Genomic DNA, 25364 nt, shown 5'->3' with positions numbered 1-25364 from the left:
TAAAAGTGCTCTTGAGTTGCATTATGGCCTTATTTTTCCTGAGATTCCTGTCCTTAATATAAACAGAGCTTTCTTGCCTTTCTCCACTGCACAGCATAAAGGAAACCCAGACTAACAAAAATAATTAATTTTGGAATTCTCTCTTCTCATCCCTCACCCTCTCCCCCATTCTCCTGTAATCCCAGGGAGAAGGTACAATTTCTCACCAAGGTGTATGCCAGAAAAGAGAAAAAAGGAAACAGCTGGGGACAACCTATAAAATGGATAGGTGGTCCCCAAATAATTTTACATTCTTTTATTCTTAGCATTTTGTCTGTTTCTTCCTTAGTCTATACTATTGGGATGATTCCCAAAATTCATAAATAAATGTAAACATCATTAGATGCTTAAGTAACTAGGAGGTGACATGCAGTGTTGGAAAGACATCTGGACAGGAGGCCAAGCCCCAGCTAACTGACATTAATTGCTTGTTGCATAATCATGGGCTAATCAATTAAATTCTATGAAGGTGAAGTTCTTCATCAATAAAGTATGGTATTATTATCTGCCCTCCCAATCTTATTGTAAGGATCAAATGAAATGATAAATATAAAACTTCTTTGTAACTTGCAAATAATAAGAATTATAGCAGATTGCTATCATTATTATTATTATTGAATGCCTCCTATGTGCCAGGTACCATTTTAAATGCTTTACATGAAAACTCATTTAATCCTTACACTAATAGGTAGCTACTCTTATTATCCTCATTTCATATATGAGAAAACAAAGGCACAGAGGCTAAATAACTTGTCGAAGGTTTTAAAGGTAACTGGGAGAGCGCTGATTCAAGCCCAGGCAGTTGGACTTCAGAGAGAGCTCTGTGCTTTACTGTCTCCCTATATAAACCTAAGTTTACAATTATGTAATCTCAGCATAAAGTTGGGAAACCTTGACAATGTGCTATACAAAGCTCACTTCTCTATAGGAAAGTCTCTATTGAACAGTAAGCATAGTTGATGGCGCCAGCAAAAATCAACTTAATAGCTGAGTTCAGTGAGACACTGGTGGGTAAGACATTGGTCTTTCTTACCCACATGTGGACAGAACAGTCTTGAAAGCCAACAATATACTTAAATGCAAAATTACCCTTTCAGACTTATAACCAGAAGACACAAGAATTGTGGGTAGCCAGGCAAAAAAGCTGAAATATGTCTAACTGACACATCACATAGATACATTTATACTGTATTTAGATAAACATTTATTAAAACTCTTCATGTGACCATAATTCTGCAACTAAGCCAATGGATCTACCCGAGGCCAGGTGTAGGCTTCAATCGGAGTAAGACAAATACCAACTGCAATTTGTTTTCATCTCACCTCTAGCTGTATCACTTCAGCACAGAGATAACGACCGACCGCTAATTCCGGTTAACAATGGAAAGGGGCCAGAAAGTTTAGATGCAGAGATACATCTGTTCTTAATCACCCACCCGTACCTGCTACCTGGAGAAAACCTAATGGCTTCTTTCTCTTTTTCTTTCCATTTCTTTCCCTTGTTGGAATTCCTTCGCAAAGGCGCCCTATAATGACAGCACACAGTCAGAAAGGGGGATTTGACATTTTCTCCTTTAATCCTTCTCTTACAGAGGGCTTGCTTTTTAACTTCATGAAGAGCTTACCCCAGATCCACAAACTTCCGCTTAATTTTTCCTCCTCGCACCACCAACAAACTTGATGCCCTCAGTGATCTGGGACCTTTGGCACCATCTAGGATATACACATATGTGAAAAAAGCAATTATTATCATTTTTAAAAAGCTACTGTCAAAAGTCATTGCGTCTCTGAATCTACGGGGTTTGCATCAATTCCTAACAGTAAAAAGAAAATACTGGATGCCTTTATTAACATACAGGAAACATAGCTATGTTGAGGAACATTCAGTCAAACCAGGAGAGGTCCTGTTAGACAGAAGCCCAATACTTATCACAAAGAATTTTAGCTTCAAATAAACTGGAATGAAAAAAAATAAGCAAGAATAAACACTATCAAGTCATTCTTTACATTCAAAGCAGGGACCAAATGACTTTCCTTCTGTTCCTTCTCTGGCTCCAACTCTTTGCTTCAAATGTCTGGGCTCTGTCCTCCATGCCTTTCTTGCCTTTGGGTTTTAGCACCTTCTGACAGGACCCCAGCTCACTTCCCCCATATGTCCCAAGTCCAATAAAGAACGTCATCCCTGAGAGTCTGGGAGATTCGGGAGAAAGTGAGAGTCAAAGCTTTCCCTTCTCATCTGCCCCTTGCTAATGGCTTGTGGCCAGTCTTGGGATAGAGGAGACAGAACATGGGGGAGACTTCTCAAGCAGGAGCTCAGCTATAAAACATTTATATTTTTGAAAGGTCTTTTTTTAGAAGTTGGCTTTAAGCACAACTTGGCTGGCTTCCCATGATGTGGAAGACGCCAAAACCTCCCCAGTGCTTGCAGCTGAATGATCTCTGCCTCTCTCCGAGTTACGCTGGCACTCTAAAGCACAGCAGCTGCTGGGGGATGGGGACCCTTGAAATGATGCCAAAAACCAATCAGAGGAGACGCTTTGCCAATGGAATTCAATGTCAGTTGTAGGAACTAGATTCCACTGGTGGCACTTACTCTACCTTGGACAAGGTAGAAACTCCTAAGGGTCTACTTGGAGCTATTTAGCAAAGAATGCTGTTTGGCATTATATTTCAGCATATCCAGTCATCTGAGATCATTAACAAGGGGTGTCTTTGATGCATATCTGTGTATGAAACTGCTCTTTCCCAATTGTCTGTTGATGTCTTTCTCTTCTTAAAATTAAGAAGAAAATCCAGCAACCTTCTGGCATGGAGTGTAGTTCTCCTAAGAGAGTTTTCAATTAACCTTGCAGTTAATTTTGCTTATGCTTTTTGTCTAGTTCAGGAGAAACTTCTAAACACACATAACTTACAAGCCATGATGTGCACACAGTTCTCATTTAGGAGTCTATTTTCGAAGCTCTGAAGAAGCACAGGATGTTGAAAAATACTCTAAGGATTTTTAGCAAAGAGCTTTTCATAGTTTTAGTTAATGATACACAGATTATAATAATCAATTCCTTGAAATGTACATAATCAAATAGAAGAGTAAGAAATATGTCCATGTCAAAATCCACTTCTAACCTCAAATATTTATTATGGCTCTTTGCATCATTACTCTTTGGGTAACTGAATTAAATAGCCACAGATGTGACACAGGCACATAAAAAAATATACACACATGGCACAAACTCATTCTAAGGTGATTTTCCTAATGGACATTAAAAAAAAAAAAGCAGGATTTCAATTTTCTTAACAGAAGCTGAAGGAAAGAAAGTACCAGATTCTTCCAAATAAATTCTAGAGCAACTCTCAACAGCTAGGAATGTGCAAAGTTAAAAGGAGACTGCCTTATTAATTTCGGAAATAAAGGTGGCTGGGAGATATTTTAACGAGTGGTGCTAAGACCAGATGAAGCAATGTACGTGGCAACCCTCTGTAACCTATTAGTGTGGCAGTTATGTGGACATCTTGGGACTAAAAGCCTGATTCTGCCCATCAGAGACCCTGCTGCTAGGCAACCTCACATCATTATCTCACACATTTGCCAAAGTGTGTTCCAAGGAACACTTCAATGAATTCTTTCAAAAGGCCGAAGAGGCAAGATTAAGTAATAATACACTTTCCCACTTTAAATCAATCAAATCCATCGTTAATGTACCTCAGAACTTCTAGTCCGCATAAAAACCAACATTGGATTGGTATGATTTCAGGAAAAGAAAAAGAATTGTGACATTTTTGTTTGTTATTTAGCTGTATGTGGAATTTCCATTAGGCTTTTTGAAATCTCTCCAATACTACCTTGACGAGCAATTAGAAGTCCAAGTCCTCACGTTGGGTGACCCAGCTTTAATCTTTGGCAACCTGGTCTTCATTTTCAAAGGTAATGATTGATCTCCTGAGCTAAATACTAAGGCCTTTTCTGGGACTGCATTCTTCTTAGTCTCACTGCAACAAGACCCTTGACTACCTCTTCTTTTATTCTGGGGACTCTGAAATGAAATCTACCTCCCAGCCCTGGCTTCTCTCTTTTTTTTTTTTTTTTTTTTGCGGTACGCGGGCCTCTCACTGTTGTGGCCTCTCCCGTTGTGGAGCACAGGCTCAGCAGCCATGGCTCACGGGCCCAGCCACTCCGCGGCATGTGGGATCCTCCCGGACTGGGGCACGAACTCGTGTCCCCTGCATCGGCAGGCAGACTCTCAACCACTGCGCCACCAGGGAAGCCCCTGGCTTCTCTCTCGAGCTCAAGACCTCCTCTACTAAAAATGAGTTAATCACCTTTTCCTCATAATGCTTCTGATTTCCTACTTTCTATCAATGACAAGACCGTGTTTTCTGAGGCTAGAAACCCTGTGATCAGTTTTGACCTCCTCACTCTCTTCCCCCTGATCTCGTCAAGTTACATACATTTCAACAGTTCTCATATCATTCTTCCCTGTCATTGTCTATTGCTCCTCCACCTTTCAGGGTCTCTTAACTCATCTTCCTCATACCTAGTGTCTTTTCCTTTTTATTCCTCTGCTCAAGCATCTTGTGGTTTTCTAGTAATATGATAAGGTATCTAAGGTATTTAAATTCTAGAGCTATAGACCTAACCTACCTGTTCAATTTTACGAGCAATCACTCTAACCTGAATAAACAGACTGCTTCCAGCAGGCTGGGACAGCCCCACTCCTGTCATTTCATCTTACGTGTGCCTGTCTCTATCAATGCCATCTCCCTGCCTTATATGCCTTCCTTACCTATCTTTTCTGTTTTTTCAGTCCTTCAGTAGTTACTCTAATTGTATTTTCTTTGTCATGTCTCGCTTACCAATCTCAGCTAGGGTTAACCTCGCCGTCCTCCGAGCAATGATAAAATTTACTATTTCTATATGTATAAAGGCCTAATGCAACATAATAATAAGTGAATCCTGTAAAGATTTCTACTTGCAAGGACATTAATTCAACAAATATTTCTGAAGACATGTTCTGTGTTAGGCAATGTGCTAACAGCCACATATACACTTAGAATAATGAACAAATCACAAATAGAAAACTGATAGTACTTCATTTACTCAACCTTGTCTGAACAAAGGCCCACTGCTATGTAAGTCCAGAGACTAAAACTTTAGTATTAGGCTACTCAAAGAACAGACGGGGAAAATATTTTCATGCCCTTTATTGCTATATAACTTGCTTAACAAACCTCTAGGAATAATCTTTTACTTTCTCTAATTTTAACTGAAATGGGGTTAGATGTTTATCATTTAGCCAGTTGTAATGGGATTCTTTCTATCCTAGTTTCCACTGAGGTCCCACAAATATGACAACAGAATTATGACTTGTGAATGTGGTACTGGTGCAATTTAGAAAACACCCAACTTCAGTTAGGCGTTCAACTGAAGAACGGAGAATTTGCCCCAGGAATGTAATCAACTACAGCTGTAACTTAATTATTACCTTTGTGGTACCTTGTTAGATCAAAAGTAATGGTATATCACTTTAAAAAATCTTGATAAACAGCAACCAATGACTAAGACATTTTCAGAGTTTATCCAGCAATGTTGAGTGGAAGAAAATGTATGTCTAAACCAGGAGTCAGCAAACTTTCTGTAAAAGGCCAGAGAGTAAACATTTTAGGTTGTGGGCTACTGACTCTGCCACAGCTACTCAACTCTGCTACTGTAGTATGAAAACAGTATGTAACTGTTTGAGTGTGGCTGTGCTCCAATAAAACTTTACTTATAAAAACGGCTGGCAGGGGCTTCCCTGGTGGCACAGTGGATAAGAATCTGCCTGCCAATGCAGGGAACACAGGTTCAAGCCCTGGTCCAGGAAGATGCTGCAGAGCAACTAAACCCGTGCTCCATAACTATTGATCCCACGTGCCACAACTACTGAAGCCCACGTGCCTAGAGTCCGTGCTCTGCAACAAGAGAAGCCACCACAATGAGAAGCCTGCGCACCGCAACGAAGAGTAGCCCCCACTCGCCACAACTAGAGAAAGCCCACGTGAAGCAACGAAGACCCAGTGCAGTCAAAAATAAATAAATAAATAAATAAATAAAATAAATAAAAGCATTTATCTCATCGGAAAAAAAAAGGGGGGTGGCGGGACTTCTCTGGTGGTCCAGTGGTAAAGAATCCACCTTACAATCCTTACAATGCAGGGGACGTGGGTTCGATTCCTGGTCAGGGAACTAAGACCCCACATGCTGCGGGGCAACTAAGCCCATGTACCACAACTACTGAGCTCACGCGCCTCAACTAGAGCCCGCGTGCTGCAAACTACACAGCCCAGACGCCTTGGAGCCTGCGCACCACAACTAGAGAAGAGAAAACCCACACGCCACAACTAGAGAGAAGCCCATGCACCACAACGAAGAGCCCGCACACCGCAACAAAAAATCCCACATGCCTCAATGAAGATCCCGTGTGCTGCAACTAAGACCTGATGCAGCCAAAAACTAAATAAAATAAATAAATAAATAAATAAACCTTAAAAAAAAAACGGGTGGGGGCCAAATTTGGTTTGACGACCTCAGTTCTAGAAGACTTGTACTGATTATCTAGAGAGACATAACTTATTAATTTGTCCAAGAACCTTATTAATATCAATTATATGCATATACTTTACTAGGGGCCATGAATACAAAGATGAATCAGACAAGTGAGAAAACTCTGGCTCACACTTGACAACCTGATCAATTATCACACACAAAGTGACAGAAGCAGAAGTAACTGTGAAAATTTCTGTGGGATCAGAGAGAATAATTCACTTTGCCCGGGAATGGGGAGGGTGTGCAAAGGGTCCACTAAAGGAGGTGAGATTTAAGCTGAGCTTTGAAGAAGGACCAGAATTTCCTGGAGTGGCATGTTACGTATGAAGTTTGTACTTGTGAGTACAAATCCCATTCTAGTTCCTTTATTAAGGAGCCAGTGAATTGTAAGAACCACACACATATAAACACATACACACAGGTAAATCAGGCTAACCACACTTAACCTCTGTTGAGTCCTGCTCTGAATAGTCGATTCGTCTCACATGGCAAAGAACTCAAGGATTTCACAGAATGTAAAGAGTCTTGACTGATAGGTTTCTTTGCTATCTTTCAAGGTGCAACAGAGCCTGAGAGTGGAAGGCAGAAAGTACAGGGGCTTCCTGGTTATTGATGGTGGTGGTTGTGTGGTGTCAGAGAGACAGGGTCTGTCACCAAACAAACAAGCAAGCAATAAATCAAAGAGAGAGAGAGAAACAGAGACAGAGAGACAGACAAACAGACTCTAGTCTGCAAACTCCCTGCAGGAAAGGATGGAATATTATCATTGTATATTCAGCCTTTAGCACAATGCCGGACGCAGAGCAGGTGCACAATAACTATTTGTTGAATAAATACATGAATGAATGGATTAATACTAGTGAACATGGAAGGCACAGGAAGCTCTTCAAGGCTGGAAACTTTTATCAAGGGAAGGAAAGAATGTGAGGCACTGCTTTCATCTGGTCATAGTTAATGTCTAATAATGGTTATCATACTAGTAACTATTTATAAAGTTAATACTTTATAAAAGCTCAATTAATTGCTCCTTTCTAGTTACCCAGAAGCATGATCAATCCAGGAAAATTAAAAAATTAAAAAAAAAAAACTTAAGAGTTTGTCTCTGGAGAAGAAACTACCCACCCCCTATTTCTTGGTCCTGCTTACTACAGCTGGAAGCTTAATCCCAAAGAAGACGCAGTAGCAAGCAAAGGAGGTATTGGAGAAAAGATGGAATTCTCACATTTTAATGCTAATCACTGCTAACCACATTTTGCTCTATATTACTGCTAATGGACTGTGAAGCACAACTCACATCCACGTAATACTTCTCCAATTTGAGATGAAACATTTGCTTTTAGAAGGAAAAGGAAAAGAGAAATAATCTAGACAAGATGTAGCCACTTTAAAAAAATTTTAGTCAGATTTCATGTGTGAGGGATCCACTCTCTGACTATAAAGCACTTTCTTTCAGACAGCTAAGTTATGCCTTATAAACTCTAACAGTGGACTACAAAGTATTAACCTATATTTCCAAAATATATGCTCCTGCTCTTTTGCCTTCTTATGAACCAAGTAAGGTCTATACACATTTTTTTTTTTTTCTTGAGGAGATGACAGAGGGCTTTTCACACAAGTATATTTCTATAAAAGTGCCATTACAATCCACAATTTAGGTTAGTTAATGAGAGTTTCTGAAGCCTTCATTCTTTTGAAAGTAGGTCAAAATCACAGTGTAAGTCCTTCACCAACTTTACAACTGCTTTTGATGAATTAGCAGTCTTGGCATATTTTCTCTTGCCTCCGCTAGTATCTTGTACTCCCTAAGTACTTATTTTTTACCTTAAAACGTCTTCTGGAAGACTTGTGCTTAGGACCAGTCTGTGGAAGATAATTCCAGCAAATCAACAGGCTCAGGGAAGGAAACCAGGGAAAATATCAGGGATAAAGCTATGACACTAAGAGTTACAAAACAAGGTGAGCCTCCACCATCAACTGTATTTCTATGTTCAGGATGTATTTGTAGAAAGACTACAACTTTTGCTCTGGTAGAGATAAGTGCGCATGGACTTTTCAGTGCAGTGATGCACAATCATATCTGTAATGAATGAGTGTGTCCCACATCTTTGCTAGCACTGGTTGGTGGAAGTAATCTGATGGGTATCTAACTCAAATGACTATTTCTCTGGTCATTAATGAGGTTGATCACCTTTTCATATTTTATAAGTAACATGAATTTTCTCTTCAATAAACTGACGATTTATTACCTTAGCCTATGCTTGACTTAAAAAATTCTTCGAAGCTACTTGTATGTTAGACATATAGAGTCTATCAGTTAACTTTGTATATATATTATTGTCTACTGAAATCAAGAGTATTTTATAAAATAATTTTAGAGTTTAAAGGAAAAACAATAAAATAAACACCCATTTCACTTCTCACCCCACTCCCATGAAGTTTATACCTAGGAAGTCCCCAGTATATTCTCTTCCATTTTCGTTCCCTGACACTCCTCCCAAGTAATTAACTTTGTCATTCCATTTGTAACCTCAACATTTTGTTTGTGTCTCTAAATAATCTGCTAGTTTTGTGTGGCTTAAGATTCACTATTCAGTCTGATGTTTTGTCATTGCTCTCTGGTGAATAACTAATCTTATTTAGACGATTTTTTCCTAATACCTTCTTTACTTAACAAGTTTTTATAGGAAATGTCTGAAAAATTATATCAAATTCCTTTCAATGTCTATTAATATTATAACACTTCACTTTTCCTTTGTTGATATGATGATTCATACAGTTAGATTTTCTAATGTTAAACCATCCTTACATTTCCATAATCAACCCTACATGATTATGGAATATAAGTAATTTTCACTCCTGGATTTAATTTACGAGCATCATATTTAAAATGAATCTACATTTAGATTTTATATAAGATTTTCTTATATAATAAGAAATGAGATATATTTCTTAAGGTATAAGATTTTCTTCTTCCACATGATCTTTACTAGCTTTTAAGACTCTAGCTACATAAAATAAATGAAAAACATCTCCTGGAATAATTAACATAAAATAGATGCTCTATTTTATCTTTTCCTATCTATTTTTTTTATAGGTGAGTCAGAATTCAGTTATAAAACCACCTGGGCCCGGTACCTTTCTAAATGGAAGCTATAAAAATATATTTTATATTTCTGTACTTATTGGCTTATTCAGGTTTTCTTTTTCTTAGACCATTTTGAGTACTTTATATTTTGGTAGGAAATCCTCTATTTCCTCTAGATTTTCAAATCTGCCATAGAGTTGGCGTGCTATCTTAAAATTTTTTTTAACCTCTGTATCTCCTTTCTCATTTCAAACGCTGTGGGTGTTTTTGGTTTCTCTATTTTTTTTCTTAACCTGTCCTTCCAGGGGGCTATTCACTTTTACATAGCTTTGCTGCGTTTATTTTGTGGAGGTGTTAAGAGTAGGCTTTGCATGTTAATAAAAATTCATTAAACTCAGCTTTTCTCTTCATTATCCCCTCCTTTTTATTTTCTGTTTTTTGGTTGTTCTTTCCCTTTATTTTGAATATTTATTTTATTTATTTTCAGTATTTATTTTTTACAATAAAAGCATTTAAAGCCATACATTCTCCTCTGAGTACAATATACTCTGACTACCGATTCAACTTTTGGAAATTTATTCTACAGAAATGAAAGCATCAGCATACAAGAATGTAAAGCTTCAGAATGCTTATATCTTTTTCACAGTGGTAAGCAAACAAGCAAATAAACAACAACAACCTACCCCCACCTGGGATACAACTTAAATGTCCATCAATACTACAAGGGTTGCCTCAGTTATATTATCGGCTCACTATAGAAGATTATCTTGTCATTTAAATTTGTGTATATTGCCCCAGAGGGATGTCCATAAAATATTATCATGTGTATAACAAAACTGCAGAATGTCATTTGTAGAATTCACTTTTATAAAAAAAAGTATATAAAACAAAACACACACCACAAATTATTTTTGTTTATATATATATATATATATACACATTTGTTTAAAATATATGTGTATATATATACATACGGACACACATACACACTATATATATCTATGTGCATTTCAGATGTGAAAATAATATAACCAAATCTTCTTGGTTACTTTAAAGGAACACATCAGATGTGGTAGGAAGAGAATGAACCTATTCTTTATATATCTCTGCATCATTTCACTTGTTTAAACAGGAATTTATTACTTCTATAAATTAAAGCACACAATTAAAAGGACAACAATCTGTTGACACTGCTATGAAATTCTGATGCTAATTCTAGGAGCATATTTTCAAATTTATTGACTAATCTCCCTGCATTATCTTTATCATAGCTTTTCTATCACATTCTTTGCAATATAAATTACTGTGAAAATTTCTTCTAAATAAAAACCAATTAATGGGTTAAGACCTATATTGTTTTCACTTTCATATATACATATTTTTTTCTAAATGATTATGTTAGTAGTTATTGAAACTATGGGCTACTATTACACAAAATCTCTCGAAGGCCTCCTGAAGAATTTCCTTCAATAGTAAACTTGAAGAAAGCTGAAGAAGTGAAATACTAATCAGGTAGGAAAGGATTTAAAAAAAGTAAAATAAAGAGAGAAGGGTGTTCTCTTGTCCCATAATATAAAAGGAATGCAGTATTAATTATTAGTTATGAAAAGACACAGGCCTTTGTTTTTGTTGCTTTCTTTTTTTTGAAAAGAGCCATTTTTACATGGCACAAATTGAGGTGTTAGTGAAGTCAGACAAAACAGAAGCTAAACAACAACAAAATTAACGGTACCTTTTTCTTGTAGTATTTTCTTGGTGGTGGCTTGATGGTGGCAAGGAGATTCTTCCATATCATGATCAGATTTTGAAGGAGAGGAGAATGACGTGTCTCCCCCCGTAGAGGAGGAAGGCTCCGTTTCTGGGTGCAGGGGTCCCTCTTGAAATTCAGCTATGTGGTCAGACGAGAAGGGCACACTGCCAGCCACTGGAGTGAGGGATGAAGCACCAGAATCTGATTCTGGAGAAGTTCTCAAACCCTTGGGCAGAAGTGATTTGGTAATGTGCATGTGGTTATAGAAACTGTTTGAAGGCTGTTGGTATAAGAGATTATAAAGGAGGTTATGCCACTGAGCATCAGTCCCATGTGATACTTACTTTGAAATCAGATGGACCTTTTTTTAGTAAATCCCTATGAAAACCCATTTTTGTTGGTTTACAGATAAGGCTACATAGTTCACAACAATTCACCATATTACCTTTGTAGCTACCACAGATACCTAAGACATATAGAAACAATGACTTGTACACTCATTATTTACCATCAGATAAAACCAACAGCTGAATATCAAAAGCACCATCATGAAATATGACAATATGGACAATGCTCTTGGTTATTAGTTCATCAAATGAGTACAGAAAGAATTTGAATTACAACGATATATCGAGGTGAATAAGAATTTAGGAGACAAAGAAGTGAACTATTCCAGCTGTTTCCAACTAGAATACAGAATATGGCTGCAGGAAAATCATTATCTTCAATAAGCTGTAGGAACAAGGATACAGTCCAAACTCACAAGTCAGAAAGCGGTCAGGGGCACTCACCTTTCGCTCCAGACTGTCCTCGCCATCTGTTGAACTGACACTATCATAGAGTCTTGTCCTAGAGGGCCTCTGGCGTCTGTTCTTCACGGAAAGCTGGGCCCGGGTTTTCAGTGCTTTTGAATCCAGGCGTTCTGTCTCTGGGACTGCTTCATTAAAGTCTAAGAAAAGAATATTGCAAAATAATCTGTGAAAACTGTGGAGAGGACTGACAGAGACCACAGGCACTGATAACAAAATCTCAAGGTTATCAGTAATACCAGGCAGGAAACAGGTGACAACCATGGCGGCCTGTCTGGTAACAGGTAACAAAGAAATCAGTGAGATTTAGGAGAAATGTACAAAGCCTAAGGGAAGAAACGAACACTAAAGATGACCAAGTCGTCAACACAAATCTAACATCCAAAGACTATTAAAACCTTTCTACAACATAACTATTAAAAGCACACACTTGTATTTATTTATTTACAAGAATGCATGCTGGAGTGTTGAACAAATATACAAGAAGGTGTATCAAAGTTGGGAGATCTTAGAAATCAAGAAAAAAAACTAAAAAATTCAGGTGCCAGGTCAAGAGCAGATAACAAAAGGTGACCATCGGCATAAATTTTCTACAGCAAAAGTTACCAAGACTGTAACTGTAAGGACTGTACCATTTTGGTCTTAATATGTTTTTTTCCACCCAAAACAGAGTTTCTGAAAATTTAGCTTGTGCTTCTTTGAACTCTCTAGAAAGACCAGCAAAGAACTTACCTCAACAGCAAATTTAAGATAGCTGGGGAAATAAAACAAGGTCGGGCTATCCAAGCAAAACAAAAACAAAAAACAGGTAAACCACCACAAGTACTTAATTTACTAGTATTATGGATGAAGTATAATAAACTGACCATTGATGGATGGATGGATAAAGAAGATGTGGTGTGTGCGTGTGTGTGTGTGTGTACACAACAGACTATTACTCAGCCATAAAAAAAGAATGAAATCTTGCCATTTGTAACAACATGGATGGACCTAGAGGGTATTATGCCAAGTGAAGTAAGTCAGACAGAGAAACACAAATACTGTATGATTTCACTTATGTGTGGAATCTAAAAAAGAAAACAAATGAACAAACATAACAAAACAGAAACAGAGTCTTAGATACAGAGAACAAACAGGTGGTGGCCAGAAAGGAAGGGATATGGAAATGAGTGAAATAGGTGAGGGAGATTAAGCAGTACAAGCTTCCAGTTACAAAATAAATGAATCATGGGCATAAAATAGAGTGGGGAATATAGTCAACAATAGCATAATATCTTTGTATAGTAACAGATGGTAAACAGACTTACTGTGGTGATCACTTTGTAATGTATAAAAATATCGAATTGCTATGTTGTGCAACAGGAACTAACATAGTGTTGTAAGTCAATTATACTTCAAAAAAACCCCCCAACCAACCAACCAAACAAACTCACAGAAAAAAGAGATCAGATTTGTGGTTACCAGAGGTGGGGGTGGGAGAAGGGGGACTTAGATGAAGGTAGTTAAAGGTACAAACTTCAGCTATAAGATAAATAAGTACTAGGGATGTAATGTACAACATGATAGATATAATTAACACTGCTGTATGTTATATATGACAGTTAAGACAGTAAATCCTAAGAGTTCTCATCACAAGGAAAAAATATTTTTTTCTCTTTTTCTTTTACTTTGTATCTATGTGAGATGATGGACATTGACTAAACTTATTGTGATAATCATTTCATGATTTATGTAAGTCAAATTATTATACTGGGGCTTCCCTGGTGGCGCAGTGGTTGAGAGTCCGCCTGCCGATGCAGGGGACACGGGTTCGTGCCCCGGTCCGGGAAGATCCCACATGCCGCGGAGCGGCGGGGCCCGTGAGCCATGGCCACTGAGCCTGCGCGTCCGGAGCCTGTGCTCCGCAGCGAGAGAGGCCATAACAGTGAGAGGCCCGCGTACCGCAAAAAAAAAAAAAAAATTATTATGTTGTATGCCTTAAACGTATACAGTGCTGTGTCAATTATATCTCAATAAACCTGTAAGATAAAGTAAAAGAGCTGAAAAGTTAAAAGAAATACCGTCCCCCAATTTCCTTTTATTAACTTTTAAGTTTATATTCCAAGTTATGTGTATGCGTCTTTGTCTCATTTTGTTTTTCTTGGATATCTTCTCTCCCCACCAGAAACTACACTGATTTTTCAAAGGGAAGTGTTTAAGTCTTTAAATAAAAAGACTCAAAGAAAAAAAGAGTGAAGTGGAACACGCACAAAATGACCTGGTAAAGGCTAGAGGGAGAAACCACTGTAGTTCTCTTTAGTCTGCCTCTCCCCACCCTTAATGTTGCTGCCCAGAGTCGAAGTCAGGACTCAAAAGTTGCAATTCTGAAAGGGAAGAGGGTAGGTTACCCAAGAACACTGGCTGAATAGGCACTGGCTGAGGAAAAGTGTTCCCCTAGTTGAATTTATTTGGAATGCTACTGCTCCTTACATTTGCATATGTAGCCACTCCTTAGAAATAAAATGAAGTTTGGTCATTAACCCTATTTTACCTTTTCAGAGCGGCAGTCATTAAATGAAGTCATAATGTTCAAGAAATTAATGATCAAGTGCTTCTTGGATTTAAATTATTAAGAATAAAGCAAATAACTGAGCTGTAGAAAATATTAATATGTACTGATATTAATAGAGTAAAACAATTTCTCACAGTAGCATTACCCCCAGGAAATTCTTTTCACAGTATTAAATATTATGAAGTATTATGTTCTAAATATATTATATTATAAAAGCAAAACAAGGAAGCACCTCAGGTTGTACCTTTCTTATCTATGGAACTTAGCACTTGGCGTATGGTTCTAACAAATAAAATTAAATATATTTTTCCCTGAGAGATACATCCACTGAATAAAAATATGTACAGGCTTGCCTTTTCATTTCATTTGCCTTTCCTTTCTTGAAAGAAAAGTGGATATTCAGAAAAGTCAGACCATTCAAGTATATTTAAAGACAGCTAAATATTTTCTATCAGTAGTCCCTTTATTTTTTACATGTCAGTGAAGAAAAAATAATCTCCTTGATCACTTTAATTTCCTCTTTTCAATAAAATCTGAACTTGTAGCTGCCCATTAGGAGTTGTGATAATTGGGAGAGAATCAACTTCACCAGCTCTTGTTTACATATAAAAAGTGGAAATACCACATGGAGGAATGCAATAATATAATTAGATATACTGCCATATACACACATCTTACAACTTATCTATCTAATATTTAGACTGTACATTTTATAACACCAAGCACTGTCACATACATCATCTCATTTGTTCCTCACAACAGCCCCAAGAGACAGAGCAGCCAAGTATATTTTTTCCTCTCCTGAAGCTCAGAGAACTTGACTGTCTTGTCCTCATCCACATATCTAGTTTATGAGCTGCCGTGACTACGTATTCTAGTTTTCTGACTCCTAGGCCACTAGTCTGTACACACCAATTTAGCTAGTGTTCAACAAATTATTAGAATAAGATTTTAATGCAATTAGAGTTCAGTGTGTTCAGCTGTCAATTCACAAATGATGTGACTAATCTAGAAAATTCACTTCTCCAACATGTTACTATGAAATGTTATTAATCTTCCACATTCGTGGAAGAGCATAAAAAAGGAAGACGTTGAAAACTATAGAAAAACTATTTCTCGGATGATTTCTTCTTTGGTTTAGTAACAACTTTGGTTACCTGGTGACAAAAAGAACCAAGTAGGAAGCTCATTCTACTTTTGTAAACATGGTTCCTTTTGCAATAGAGACCTAACCCTGGAGGACCTAGCATAGTATATAACATCCAGGATTGCAGTAGCTACCTCATCACTAGGTGCTGAACAAGTAAAGTGAGGGAACGTGAGAACTGCTTATCAGCAGGGTTGAGAGCAGAGAGAATTATTCTGGGGCTTCTGCCCCATTACTGTTCAGTAATTTGCCTGGTCCTGGTGTTGGACAACCCCCAGATGGCAATCTTGTATGTTTGCTTTATCATCAGCTAGCACTGACTGGGTGCCCACCGCTGGAGCGCACACATGTAATGATACCTATTAAACATGAAGTTAGCTGGAGTCTGAGAAGCAGTGGTTTAAATCCATTATCCAAGTGGCCAACAACTCATCGCATCCAATTAACAATTTTTGAGGGCCTGAAAACAAAGATCTCAGGCCTCTTTATAGCAGTGATTAATGGGTTATAAATCAGTAATCTGTATTCCCATCCTGAGGAAAAGCATTTTTTTAAGATTTATAAAACTGGAATGGAGCTAAGGACTTTCACTTCAACAACTCTTATACCGGAAGGAAGTTGGAAGAAATGGCTGTCCAGAGGAAGCAACTACTAAAGACACTGCAAGTAACAACCCCCTCAGGAGTATTAGTGTGAGAGAGGAGGAAAATGTGTACAGGATTATGCTGCTGGGTAACTAGAAGGGTGATCTAATGACCACTAGAAGCTATATTTTTCTATCATGTCATATAAGAATCAGAATACTATAATTCAAACGAACCTTAGGGATTCTGGCCCAGCCTTTTTTCTCAGGTAGGCAAATCAAGGCTCCCAGGTCACTAACTTGTGTACTGACTTTATCACAGTTAATCTGTGGAAGACTGGATAGAGCTCAGTCCTCAGAAGCCTATCCTCTTTCTAGAAGGACACTCTCAAGTCTGAAAGTAAATTTCACAAGTCACCTTCCACCTTCTTCGAAACTTCTTTTTAGTCTTACTCTACGTTCCAAACAAAAATACATGTCAAGGGGTAACTTTGCACATTCCCAGAAGGATATAGCATCGGTAGAAAAAATAAAATGGAGGGATTTTATTTGACTTTGTATTTATCCAAGGAATAAAATTCTGACATAGAAAAATTAGCTGTCACTTTTGTGGATGATGATGTGGCAGGAGAAATCCAACTGGGTCAACATTTCTAAGTTATGAGCTGCTCAATGTAAGGGCTTCGGTGGCCATGTTCTCTCACTGTCATTCATCCTCTACAGAGATCTTAATCGACAGCATAGCATAACACTACTTTCATAAACGCAAGACCCTGGGTTCTTCCTCTACCCCTTGTCTCCAGTGTATCTTGTTCTGCTGTCCATTAGAATTAGAGGAAAACTTCCTTTTCCTCTCTCCTTTCTTCTCTGTTCTTTCTTTCAGACCCTCTAGACTCTGAAATAGCCTATCTCTGACCCAAATGCAGCTAGAAATACAAAAGAAGAGCAGATACAAGTGGATCAATAAATACAGACAGACAAATGCAGAAAAGGTATGAAGTAACTAATGATAATGCAGGTTTGAGTGGGTGGGACTCCACCTCAGTACACCTGCATTTTAAGTCTAGCTTCAATATTGCTTCACATTGGATCCTTTAAAAGAAGTTAATGGATTCGATCACAATTTTAGCAGCTGTTATGAAAAATGTTCTGTGAAATTAGGATGTTATAGATCATATCACACAGAGACCAGTTCTCTACAGTAATGCTCTGAGTCATTCAGTTTTTTCACTAGATTGACGTTATTTTTGACGTAAATGGAATGCTGCTCACAGATCAGACATAGGCTGAGAGGGAAGTAGGGGAATGGTGCAGCATAACAATGGGGTCTGCTCCGCATTCTTATGTTCATTATTCTCCTCAAAAACAGTCCCACACACCTTATACCATCACACTGCCTGGCTTGTGCTATTATCAACCGAAATGCCGAGCATAATGAGGCACTCGGTGGCATCTTTAAACTTGAACAGTATCTGCATATCGTTCAGTCACTGCAAGTTCACAAAAGATGGACCCATGGGGCTTTGGGTTGATACACACCGCATTCAGGGGTAGGCTAATGTACCTCAGAGAGGCGGTGTACAATAGTTGCCGTGCGAGGAGACCTGGAGTTAGTCTTCCTTGAACAGAATCCAAAACGGTGGCTCTGTCACTAAATTGGGCAATTTCTCTAATCTCTCTTTCCCTCAGAATCCTCAGCTGCTAAAATGGGCATGATAATAACAACATAATAATAACTGCATTGTCATGAAGACTAAATGCATTGATATACAAATGCTTGAAAGAGTACATTATAAGCACTCAACAAATGTCTTTATTTACTGACATAAAAAAATTAGCAAGATATTCTTAAGTGACTAAAGCAAGGTGCAGAACGTGTATATTCATCTTAAATATTAAAAAATCCCAGCAACATAAAATACATTTTTCCAACAGTAAATATATGCATATAATTGCATAGCAAGCGAGCTGAAAAGGTATACTTCATACTGATAATGGTGGTTACCTCCAAAGAAGATATTAGATTTGGAGGTGTTGGTCAACAGGTACTTTAGTCTTATTTGTAATGTTAAATTTGTGTTTTGTTTTTTTTTGCATTAGGTATTAAAAAAAGTCTATATATTACTTATGTAGTTAAAATTAATAAAAACGAAAAAACACATATTCAGTAAATTTACTTTTACAGACATCTTAATTCCATTCTAATCTGATAGTTCTAGTGTTCTAGGACTCAGGATTATCAGATGTTGGTATCAGCTCAGGATACTCTGTCAAAATCCCTGTGACTGTCAGCCTGCCCTATGTGAGATGGCTTTTCTTTCATCACATCTATGGAGGCTGTTTGCCTGCCTTGCTATTTCACTGCCAGGTGATTGGGACTAAATAAGGGCCCTATAGTTTAGCTTCCTTCCAGTTACTACTTTGTTTCAGTATTGTATGGGGAGGATGTACTGAATCAGACACGGTAATTTGAGACCAAGTTATACAACTTCAGCTCATCTTATGATAGCACTTTGGTTAGGAACCCATCCATGGGTAACTCTCACTCTGAACTCTATTAATAGTCGAATTCTTTATAACCACCCAAAACCTGATAAATTTTGTATCCCAAGTAGTATTTATGAAATTTTAGGAGGCTGATTTGATTTCTTACCATTTTAGAACCAGCAGAAGATTATTGCTGTTTCTTAATTTTTTAATTAGGTCTGAGTTTATTGTTGTATGAACTATATATTTCATTTGCTAATCTTTGAAAAACATTGAGGAATTCTTTTTTTACCTATTTATGAATAAATGCAATCTCAAAACTATCTGTATGGTTTTGAAACATAATTTGGTAATTTGTTTTAATGTAGTGCTTCTCCAGTGCAGTTTAACTTAGCCTTCTTCAGCTTACGGTCAACCTACACTCCTATTCTCAAAGGGGAGAGAGGTCCAAATTTTGCTGTCTATATCTCTTAAGACTATACTTTCAGGGATCATTTCTACAATTCATATCTCAGGAGTGACTCTTTAGTAATGCCACTAGGCTAGACTACCCATGGAAGAAGTGACTACAAGTCAGAAAAAAACTATATAAAAAACTAAATTCCATCATATATCATTTGAAATACTTGTAAGAGTTGCATGATTCTGAGAATTGAGATTTAGACAACAGGGCATTTAAATATCTTCGGACTCCTTCATTGTAAGCTGTCTTTAGACTCTGATAGAAAAGATTTGCATTACCCAAAATTTGAAGAAATGTAAAATCAAATCAAATGGGCAAACCGGCTGGGAATTGCAGACTTCTGTGAGTAGGACTATGAAGTCATGTCAGAGCTTGGGTCTAGGCAGGTGGTTTATGTGCATATCCTTTTCTTAACACTATAGTGTCTTTGCCATGACAACAATAAACAAGCTTCTGTATTCTCACTCAGGGTTGCTTATAGGAATCTAATCAGTTTTCCTGTCAATAATCTCTGGATATTAGTAATTCCAAGCATGCTAGTTAGGCAAGTCCCCAAATTATATACTGTGACATAACATCTTCCTTGATTAGTATGGGAAGAACTAAGATTTTACGTCTTTGGTAGAAAATAACCTAAGTTACCTGAGGTGATAATTGTTGGCTTCCAAAACTGTGCAATAAAAGATACTTGCACAGTATCTTTTGACTAGAGGAAGACTGAGTTGCATAATACAGCATTAGAAGATTTAAGAAAACTTTAAAGATCACAATACTTGTAAGTTTAATAGAACAGATGTATAAGAGCTTCTTAAGTACTTGCAAAGACTGTCAGTTGCTAACAATAGTACTTAAAAAGGAAATCAAATATAAAAAATTTATAAATGCAACTTTAAATGTTTGTACATGTTCAATTAGCTAAGTCTGTAAATAGGAACTAAATATTATTCAAAGATCACTTAGCAGTGATTTGCAAATCAAGTTTTAAAATGTAAAGAACTAGGTTTTTGATAATATAACTTGAATAAATCAAACATTAAAACCAAAATAAAAATAAGAATGACTTTTTGGTGCCCCAAACCCTTCTGTTTCATCAGAAAACTCACAAGCAACAGAGTTTTCAGTTTCAAATTTTCAAATACGTTCTAATTTTTCCTAACTTTCCTCATAAGTGGAATTTCCTATAGGTCTCAGAAATAATCAGGGCACAGCATTGAAGTAGAACATTACTTCACGTCCACCTAAGAGAATTCAGTTATAACCTGATGTCTGTGCCCCACATTAACAGAAAAAACCTTAAGGATCTCAGTACTATAACTACTGAACAATATGGTTGGCAGACTGTTCAGAACCATGCACACAAGAGAATTTTCTGGTCCTAATTCCAGAAATAGCTGTTCATCGTTCGAGTTTTAATTCTATAGATGCTGTGACCCCATGATTGATTGTGTTTCCCTCTTGGCTGGTAGACATCTTAAGAGAAATCTTAAATAATCTACAGGAACCCACTGCACATACTTCATATACAAACCACCCCGTGCAGCATCTTCTCCTTCCTACTTTTATATCCCTCCACCCTGATTTCCCAGCTAATTCGTTTAGTCAGCTTACCTTAGCATAATCATATGCTGTCTTCCAATCTATAAAATTAGGATCCACGGTGAACCAGAGCATATTTATAAGATATAAGAAACACTTCAAAACACAGCTATCTTGTGACATTTCCTTGAAAAGGAGCTATATTCCACATTTGGGTTAAAATTGTCTTGACTTCCAGAAGATCATAATCTACCTTTACAGTTCAATTGGCTTTTGAATAAAATTTTATTTTAATTGAATTTTATTCAAAAGCCAACATAAAATATGAAGTAGCTTACTTTTCCTAAAATGAACAGAAAATTACTTAGCTTCTGAAAAAATAACTTGCTTTCCATCAAAACAACTTTAGATCTCTTCTAGCACTAATACATATTCTCAGTATGACTGAAGGGTCTGGTGACTTCTGTGAATTTATGAAGATGCAGTGAGAAACATGAACCAAGGAGAGTTGCCGTTTTGCCACTAAATACCTCCTTTTGAATGCCTCATTGATTTGTCAACAAAAGTCTTAACGGCTTACACATAGACAGATGCAAAACTTGCACAAAACTAGACAGGCAATTTAGGTTGCTTTGCTTTTTGAGTAAGAGAACAGATTTTGCCTTTAATGATATGCCAGAAAACAATCAATAAGTATTGATTTCTCATTTATTTGGCTTGTTCATTAAAATTTTCCACAGTGATTTACTGGGAATGTTCAAACTTTAATTAGTGCAATTCAATAGTATTTCATGGTCAAAATTACTTATTGGGGATCAAGAGTTACTGAAGGGACTTCCCTGGTGGTGCAGTGGTTAAGAATCTGCCTGCCAATGCAGGGGACATGGGTTTGAGCCCTGGTCCGGGAAGATCCCACATGTCGCGGAGCAACTAAGTCCGTGCACCACAACTACTGAGCCTGCGCTCTAGAGCCCACGCACCGCTACTGAGTCCACGCGCTGCAACTACTAAAGCCCACACACCTAGAGGCTGTGCTCTGCAACAAGAGAAGTCACGGCAGTGAGAAGCCCGCGCACTGCAACAAAGAGTAGCCCCCGCTCGCCGCAACAGTGAAAACCCAACGCAGCCAAAAATAAACAAATAAATATTTTAAAAAATTACTGAAAATAATCTGTTCAGGAAAAATAAAAATTGTGAAAGTTTACAAAAAAATTATATCTATAGGCATGATAAAGAAAGCTTGAATCTAGTCAAGAATTCTCCCCTGCCCCAATTTAGAACTAAACAACATGACAGCATGGAATAATTACTTCACTGCTCTGTATCTCATTCTCTTGTATAAGACACTCCTGATGATGTAGTGTAAGCATTCACTTTCCTTTTAATAACTTTCCATTTCATGAATTCTGACTTTAATCATGTCTTTAACTTTCTTTTAAAATTCTGGGTTCCAGTGCTAAAAGTGAATGTTTAATGTACTCTCAGACCCTATCAGGAAATAAATCAGATGCGGTGGTAGGAGTCTGGCCTGGCCTCATATCTACAGGTAGCAGAAAAGAGCCACTAACCTTGAGGGCTCAGGGAAACACAAAGATAACACATAGTTACAGCCTCAGCAGAAAATAATTTCTTGGAGGAGTCCAAAGACCTCGTGAACTTCCTTATCAATGTAAATGTCTGGCTGGTGCTGGCTTTTTTTCTTACAAATCTTAAACTAATATTTTAAGCCTAAAAATCTTTTGTGGTTTTTCTCATTCTCATCTTTTAATTATGCTACTTAATTTTTTTTATTTTAAAATATTTTATTTATGCAAAGAAGTATACCATATATGTAAGTCATATAGAAATAGAAGGGGGAAAAAAAGACACCCATGTACCTACTATCAAGCCTAAGAAACAAAATTAGTACTTTTGAAGCCCTCTCTATGTCCCGTTCCTAGTTGTAACCCCTGTTTTTTTCTCCTAGTTATTCCACAAAAGTATCTCTAAAGAATATACTGATTAATTTTGCTTGCTTTTAAACTTTATACACATGGTAATGAACTGTACATAATATTCTTCAAATCATTTTTTTTGTTTGCTCAACATTATGTTGAAAGGTTTGACTAGAATTAATTAACTTTTTACTGTAGCTATTATGAATGATGCTGCTGTGCATTTCTGAACATGTCTCCTGGTACACAACAAGAATTTCTGGAGAGCATATATATACACAGGAGTGAACTTATTGGGCCATAGAATTTGTACATCTTCCATTTTACTAGATAATGTCAAATTGTTTTAACAAAATAGTTGTATGAGTTTTCTCTTTTTCCCCTACATGCTGGCTATCACATATTACTGTGAAACTTTATCTTTGCCAATCATTTTATTTTTATTAGTGAGGTTGAATGTTTATTTATGTTCACCAATCTTTGGGTTTCCTCTTTTGCGAACAGATTGCTTATGTGTTTTGTCCATTTTTCTATTATGTTAGTTGTATTTTCTTATGATTGGGATAAGTTTTAAGTATATTCTGGATAACGATAACAATCTTTTTTCTTAGTTACATGGGCTGTAAATATCTCCTCTCAATTTTTGGCTTCTCTTTCTATGTTTTTATAGTATCTTTTCACGATCAGATTTTCTTAATATTACTGTGGTCAAATTTATCAAACTTTTCTTATGATTTGGATTTTTTTGTGTTAAATAAGAGATCACATAAGCATTCTCCTACATTTTCTTCTAAAAGTTATAAATGTTGCCTTTCATATTTGAGACTACAATCCATATGAAATCTATTTCATGAATGAATTCTATTTCATGAGATCCAATTTCATTTTTTTCCATTTGAATCGTCAATTTTCCCAGACATTTGTTAGTCCATGCTTGCCCCACTAATCTGCAATGTCAGTTTTGTATCATTCTCAAACTAACATGAATGGATCAGTCTGTTTCTGGACTCTATTCTGTTGCACTGGTCTACTTGTCAATTGCTGAGATTATACTACACTGTCTTAATACTATTGCTTTACAATGAATCTCAGCATCTGAAAGAACAAGTTCCCTCACCTTGGTTTTCTTCAGGAGTATCTTGACTATTCTGGGTCAAGTTGTTCTTCCACCTACATTTTAGAAACAACTTGTATGTTCCAAAAAAAAAAAAACAAAAAAAAACCCTGTTCAAATTCTGATGGAAACTGTATGGCATACATAGATTAATTTGGCATAATATCATTTTTACAATATTGAGGCTTCCTATCTCTTTTGATTTATATGGGTCTTCTTGAATGTCTTTTCATGGGTCTTGAGCTTCTTTTGTTAAATTCATACTAGCTACCTTATATTTTTTGTTGCTATCATAAATGGTAGCTTGTAAAAAATTACGTTTTGGGGGACTTCTCTGGTGGTGCAGTGGTTAAGAATCCGCCTGCCAATGCAGGGCATATGGGTTCGAGCCCTGGTCCAGGAAGATCCCACATGCCACGGAGCAACTAAGCCCGTGCGCCAAAACTACTGAGCCTGCACTCTAGAGCCCACAAGCCACAAGTACTGAAGCCCGCGCGCCTAGAGCCTGTGCTCCGCAGCAAGAGAAGCCACTGCAATGAGAAGCCCAAGCACCGCAATGAAGAGTAGCCCCCGCTCACCGCAACTAGAGGAAAGCCCGCACGTAGCAATGAAGACCCAACACAGCCAAAAATAAATAAATTTATATTTTAAAAAGTTACGTTTTTTGTTTGTCAGAGTTGACTGATGTCTTATGATTCTAAGAGCCATCCACGCTGCTAAATTCTTAATTCTCATGACCTGTAGGCTCGAGTTTTTTTATGTATTCAATTTTATTATCTGTGAATAATGATAGTTTTGCCTCTTTTCACTCCTTATATTTTTTTATCTCTTTTGCTTGTCTACTACTTGCTAGGACCTCTAGGATAACATTGAATAGATGTGGTAATAAACATTTAGTGGGGGACTTCCCTGGTGGCACAGTGGTTAAGAATCCGCCTGCCAATGCAGGGGACACAGGTTCGAGCCCTGGTACGGGAACATCCCACATGATACGCAGCAACTAGGCCCGTGACCCACAACTGCTGAGCCTGCACTCTAGAGCCCGTGAGCCACAACTACTGAGCCCACGTGCCACAACTACTGAAGCCTGCGCACCTAGAGCCCGTGCTCCACAACAAGAGGAGCCACCACAATGAGAAGCCCGTGCACCACAACAAACAGTAGCCCCTGCTCACCGCAACTAGAGAAAGCCCGCATGCAGCAACAAAGACCCAATGCAGCCAAGAATAAATAAATAAATAAATTTATTAAAAAAAAATTTAGTGGTGAAATGTTAAAAATATTCT

General features: G+C 37.4%; 1 protein-coding gene across 1 annotated transcript in view; it reads right to left on the bottom strand.

The window, feature by feature from the left end:
• The window catches only part of PPP1R9A (protein phosphatase 1 regulatory subunit 9A), a 313863-nt gene that overhangs the window by 22859 nt on the left and 265640 nt on the right, over positions 1 to 25364 (bottom strand). The window contains exons 11-14 of the mRNA XM_089917647.1: positions 12246 to 12403; positions 11437 to 11734; positions 1665 to 1752; positions 1482 to 1565 (exon numbers count right to left, since the gene is read on the bottom strand). Of these exons, the coding sequence (XP_089773773.1) occupies positions 1482 to 1565; positions 1665 to 1752; positions 11437 to 11734; positions 12246 to 12403 (628 nt within the window). The remainder of the gene's footprint in view (positions 1 to 1481; positions 1566 to 1664; positions 1753 to 11436; positions 11735 to 12245; positions 12404 to 25364) is intronic.

This window comes from Delphinapterus leucas, chromosome 9 (genome assembly GCF_059928025.1).
Source record: "Delphinapterus leucas isolate spDelLeu-1000000601 "Yukka" chromosome 9, BTC_Dleu_Yukka2, whole genome shotgun sequence".
Taxonomy (NCBI): Eukaryota; Metazoa; Chordata; class Mammalia; order Artiodactyla; family Monodontidae; genus Delphinapterus; species Delphinapterus leucas.
The sequence above is the reverse complement of the archived record's forward strand: the minus strand, read 5'-3'. Positions and strand labels throughout refer to the sequence as shown.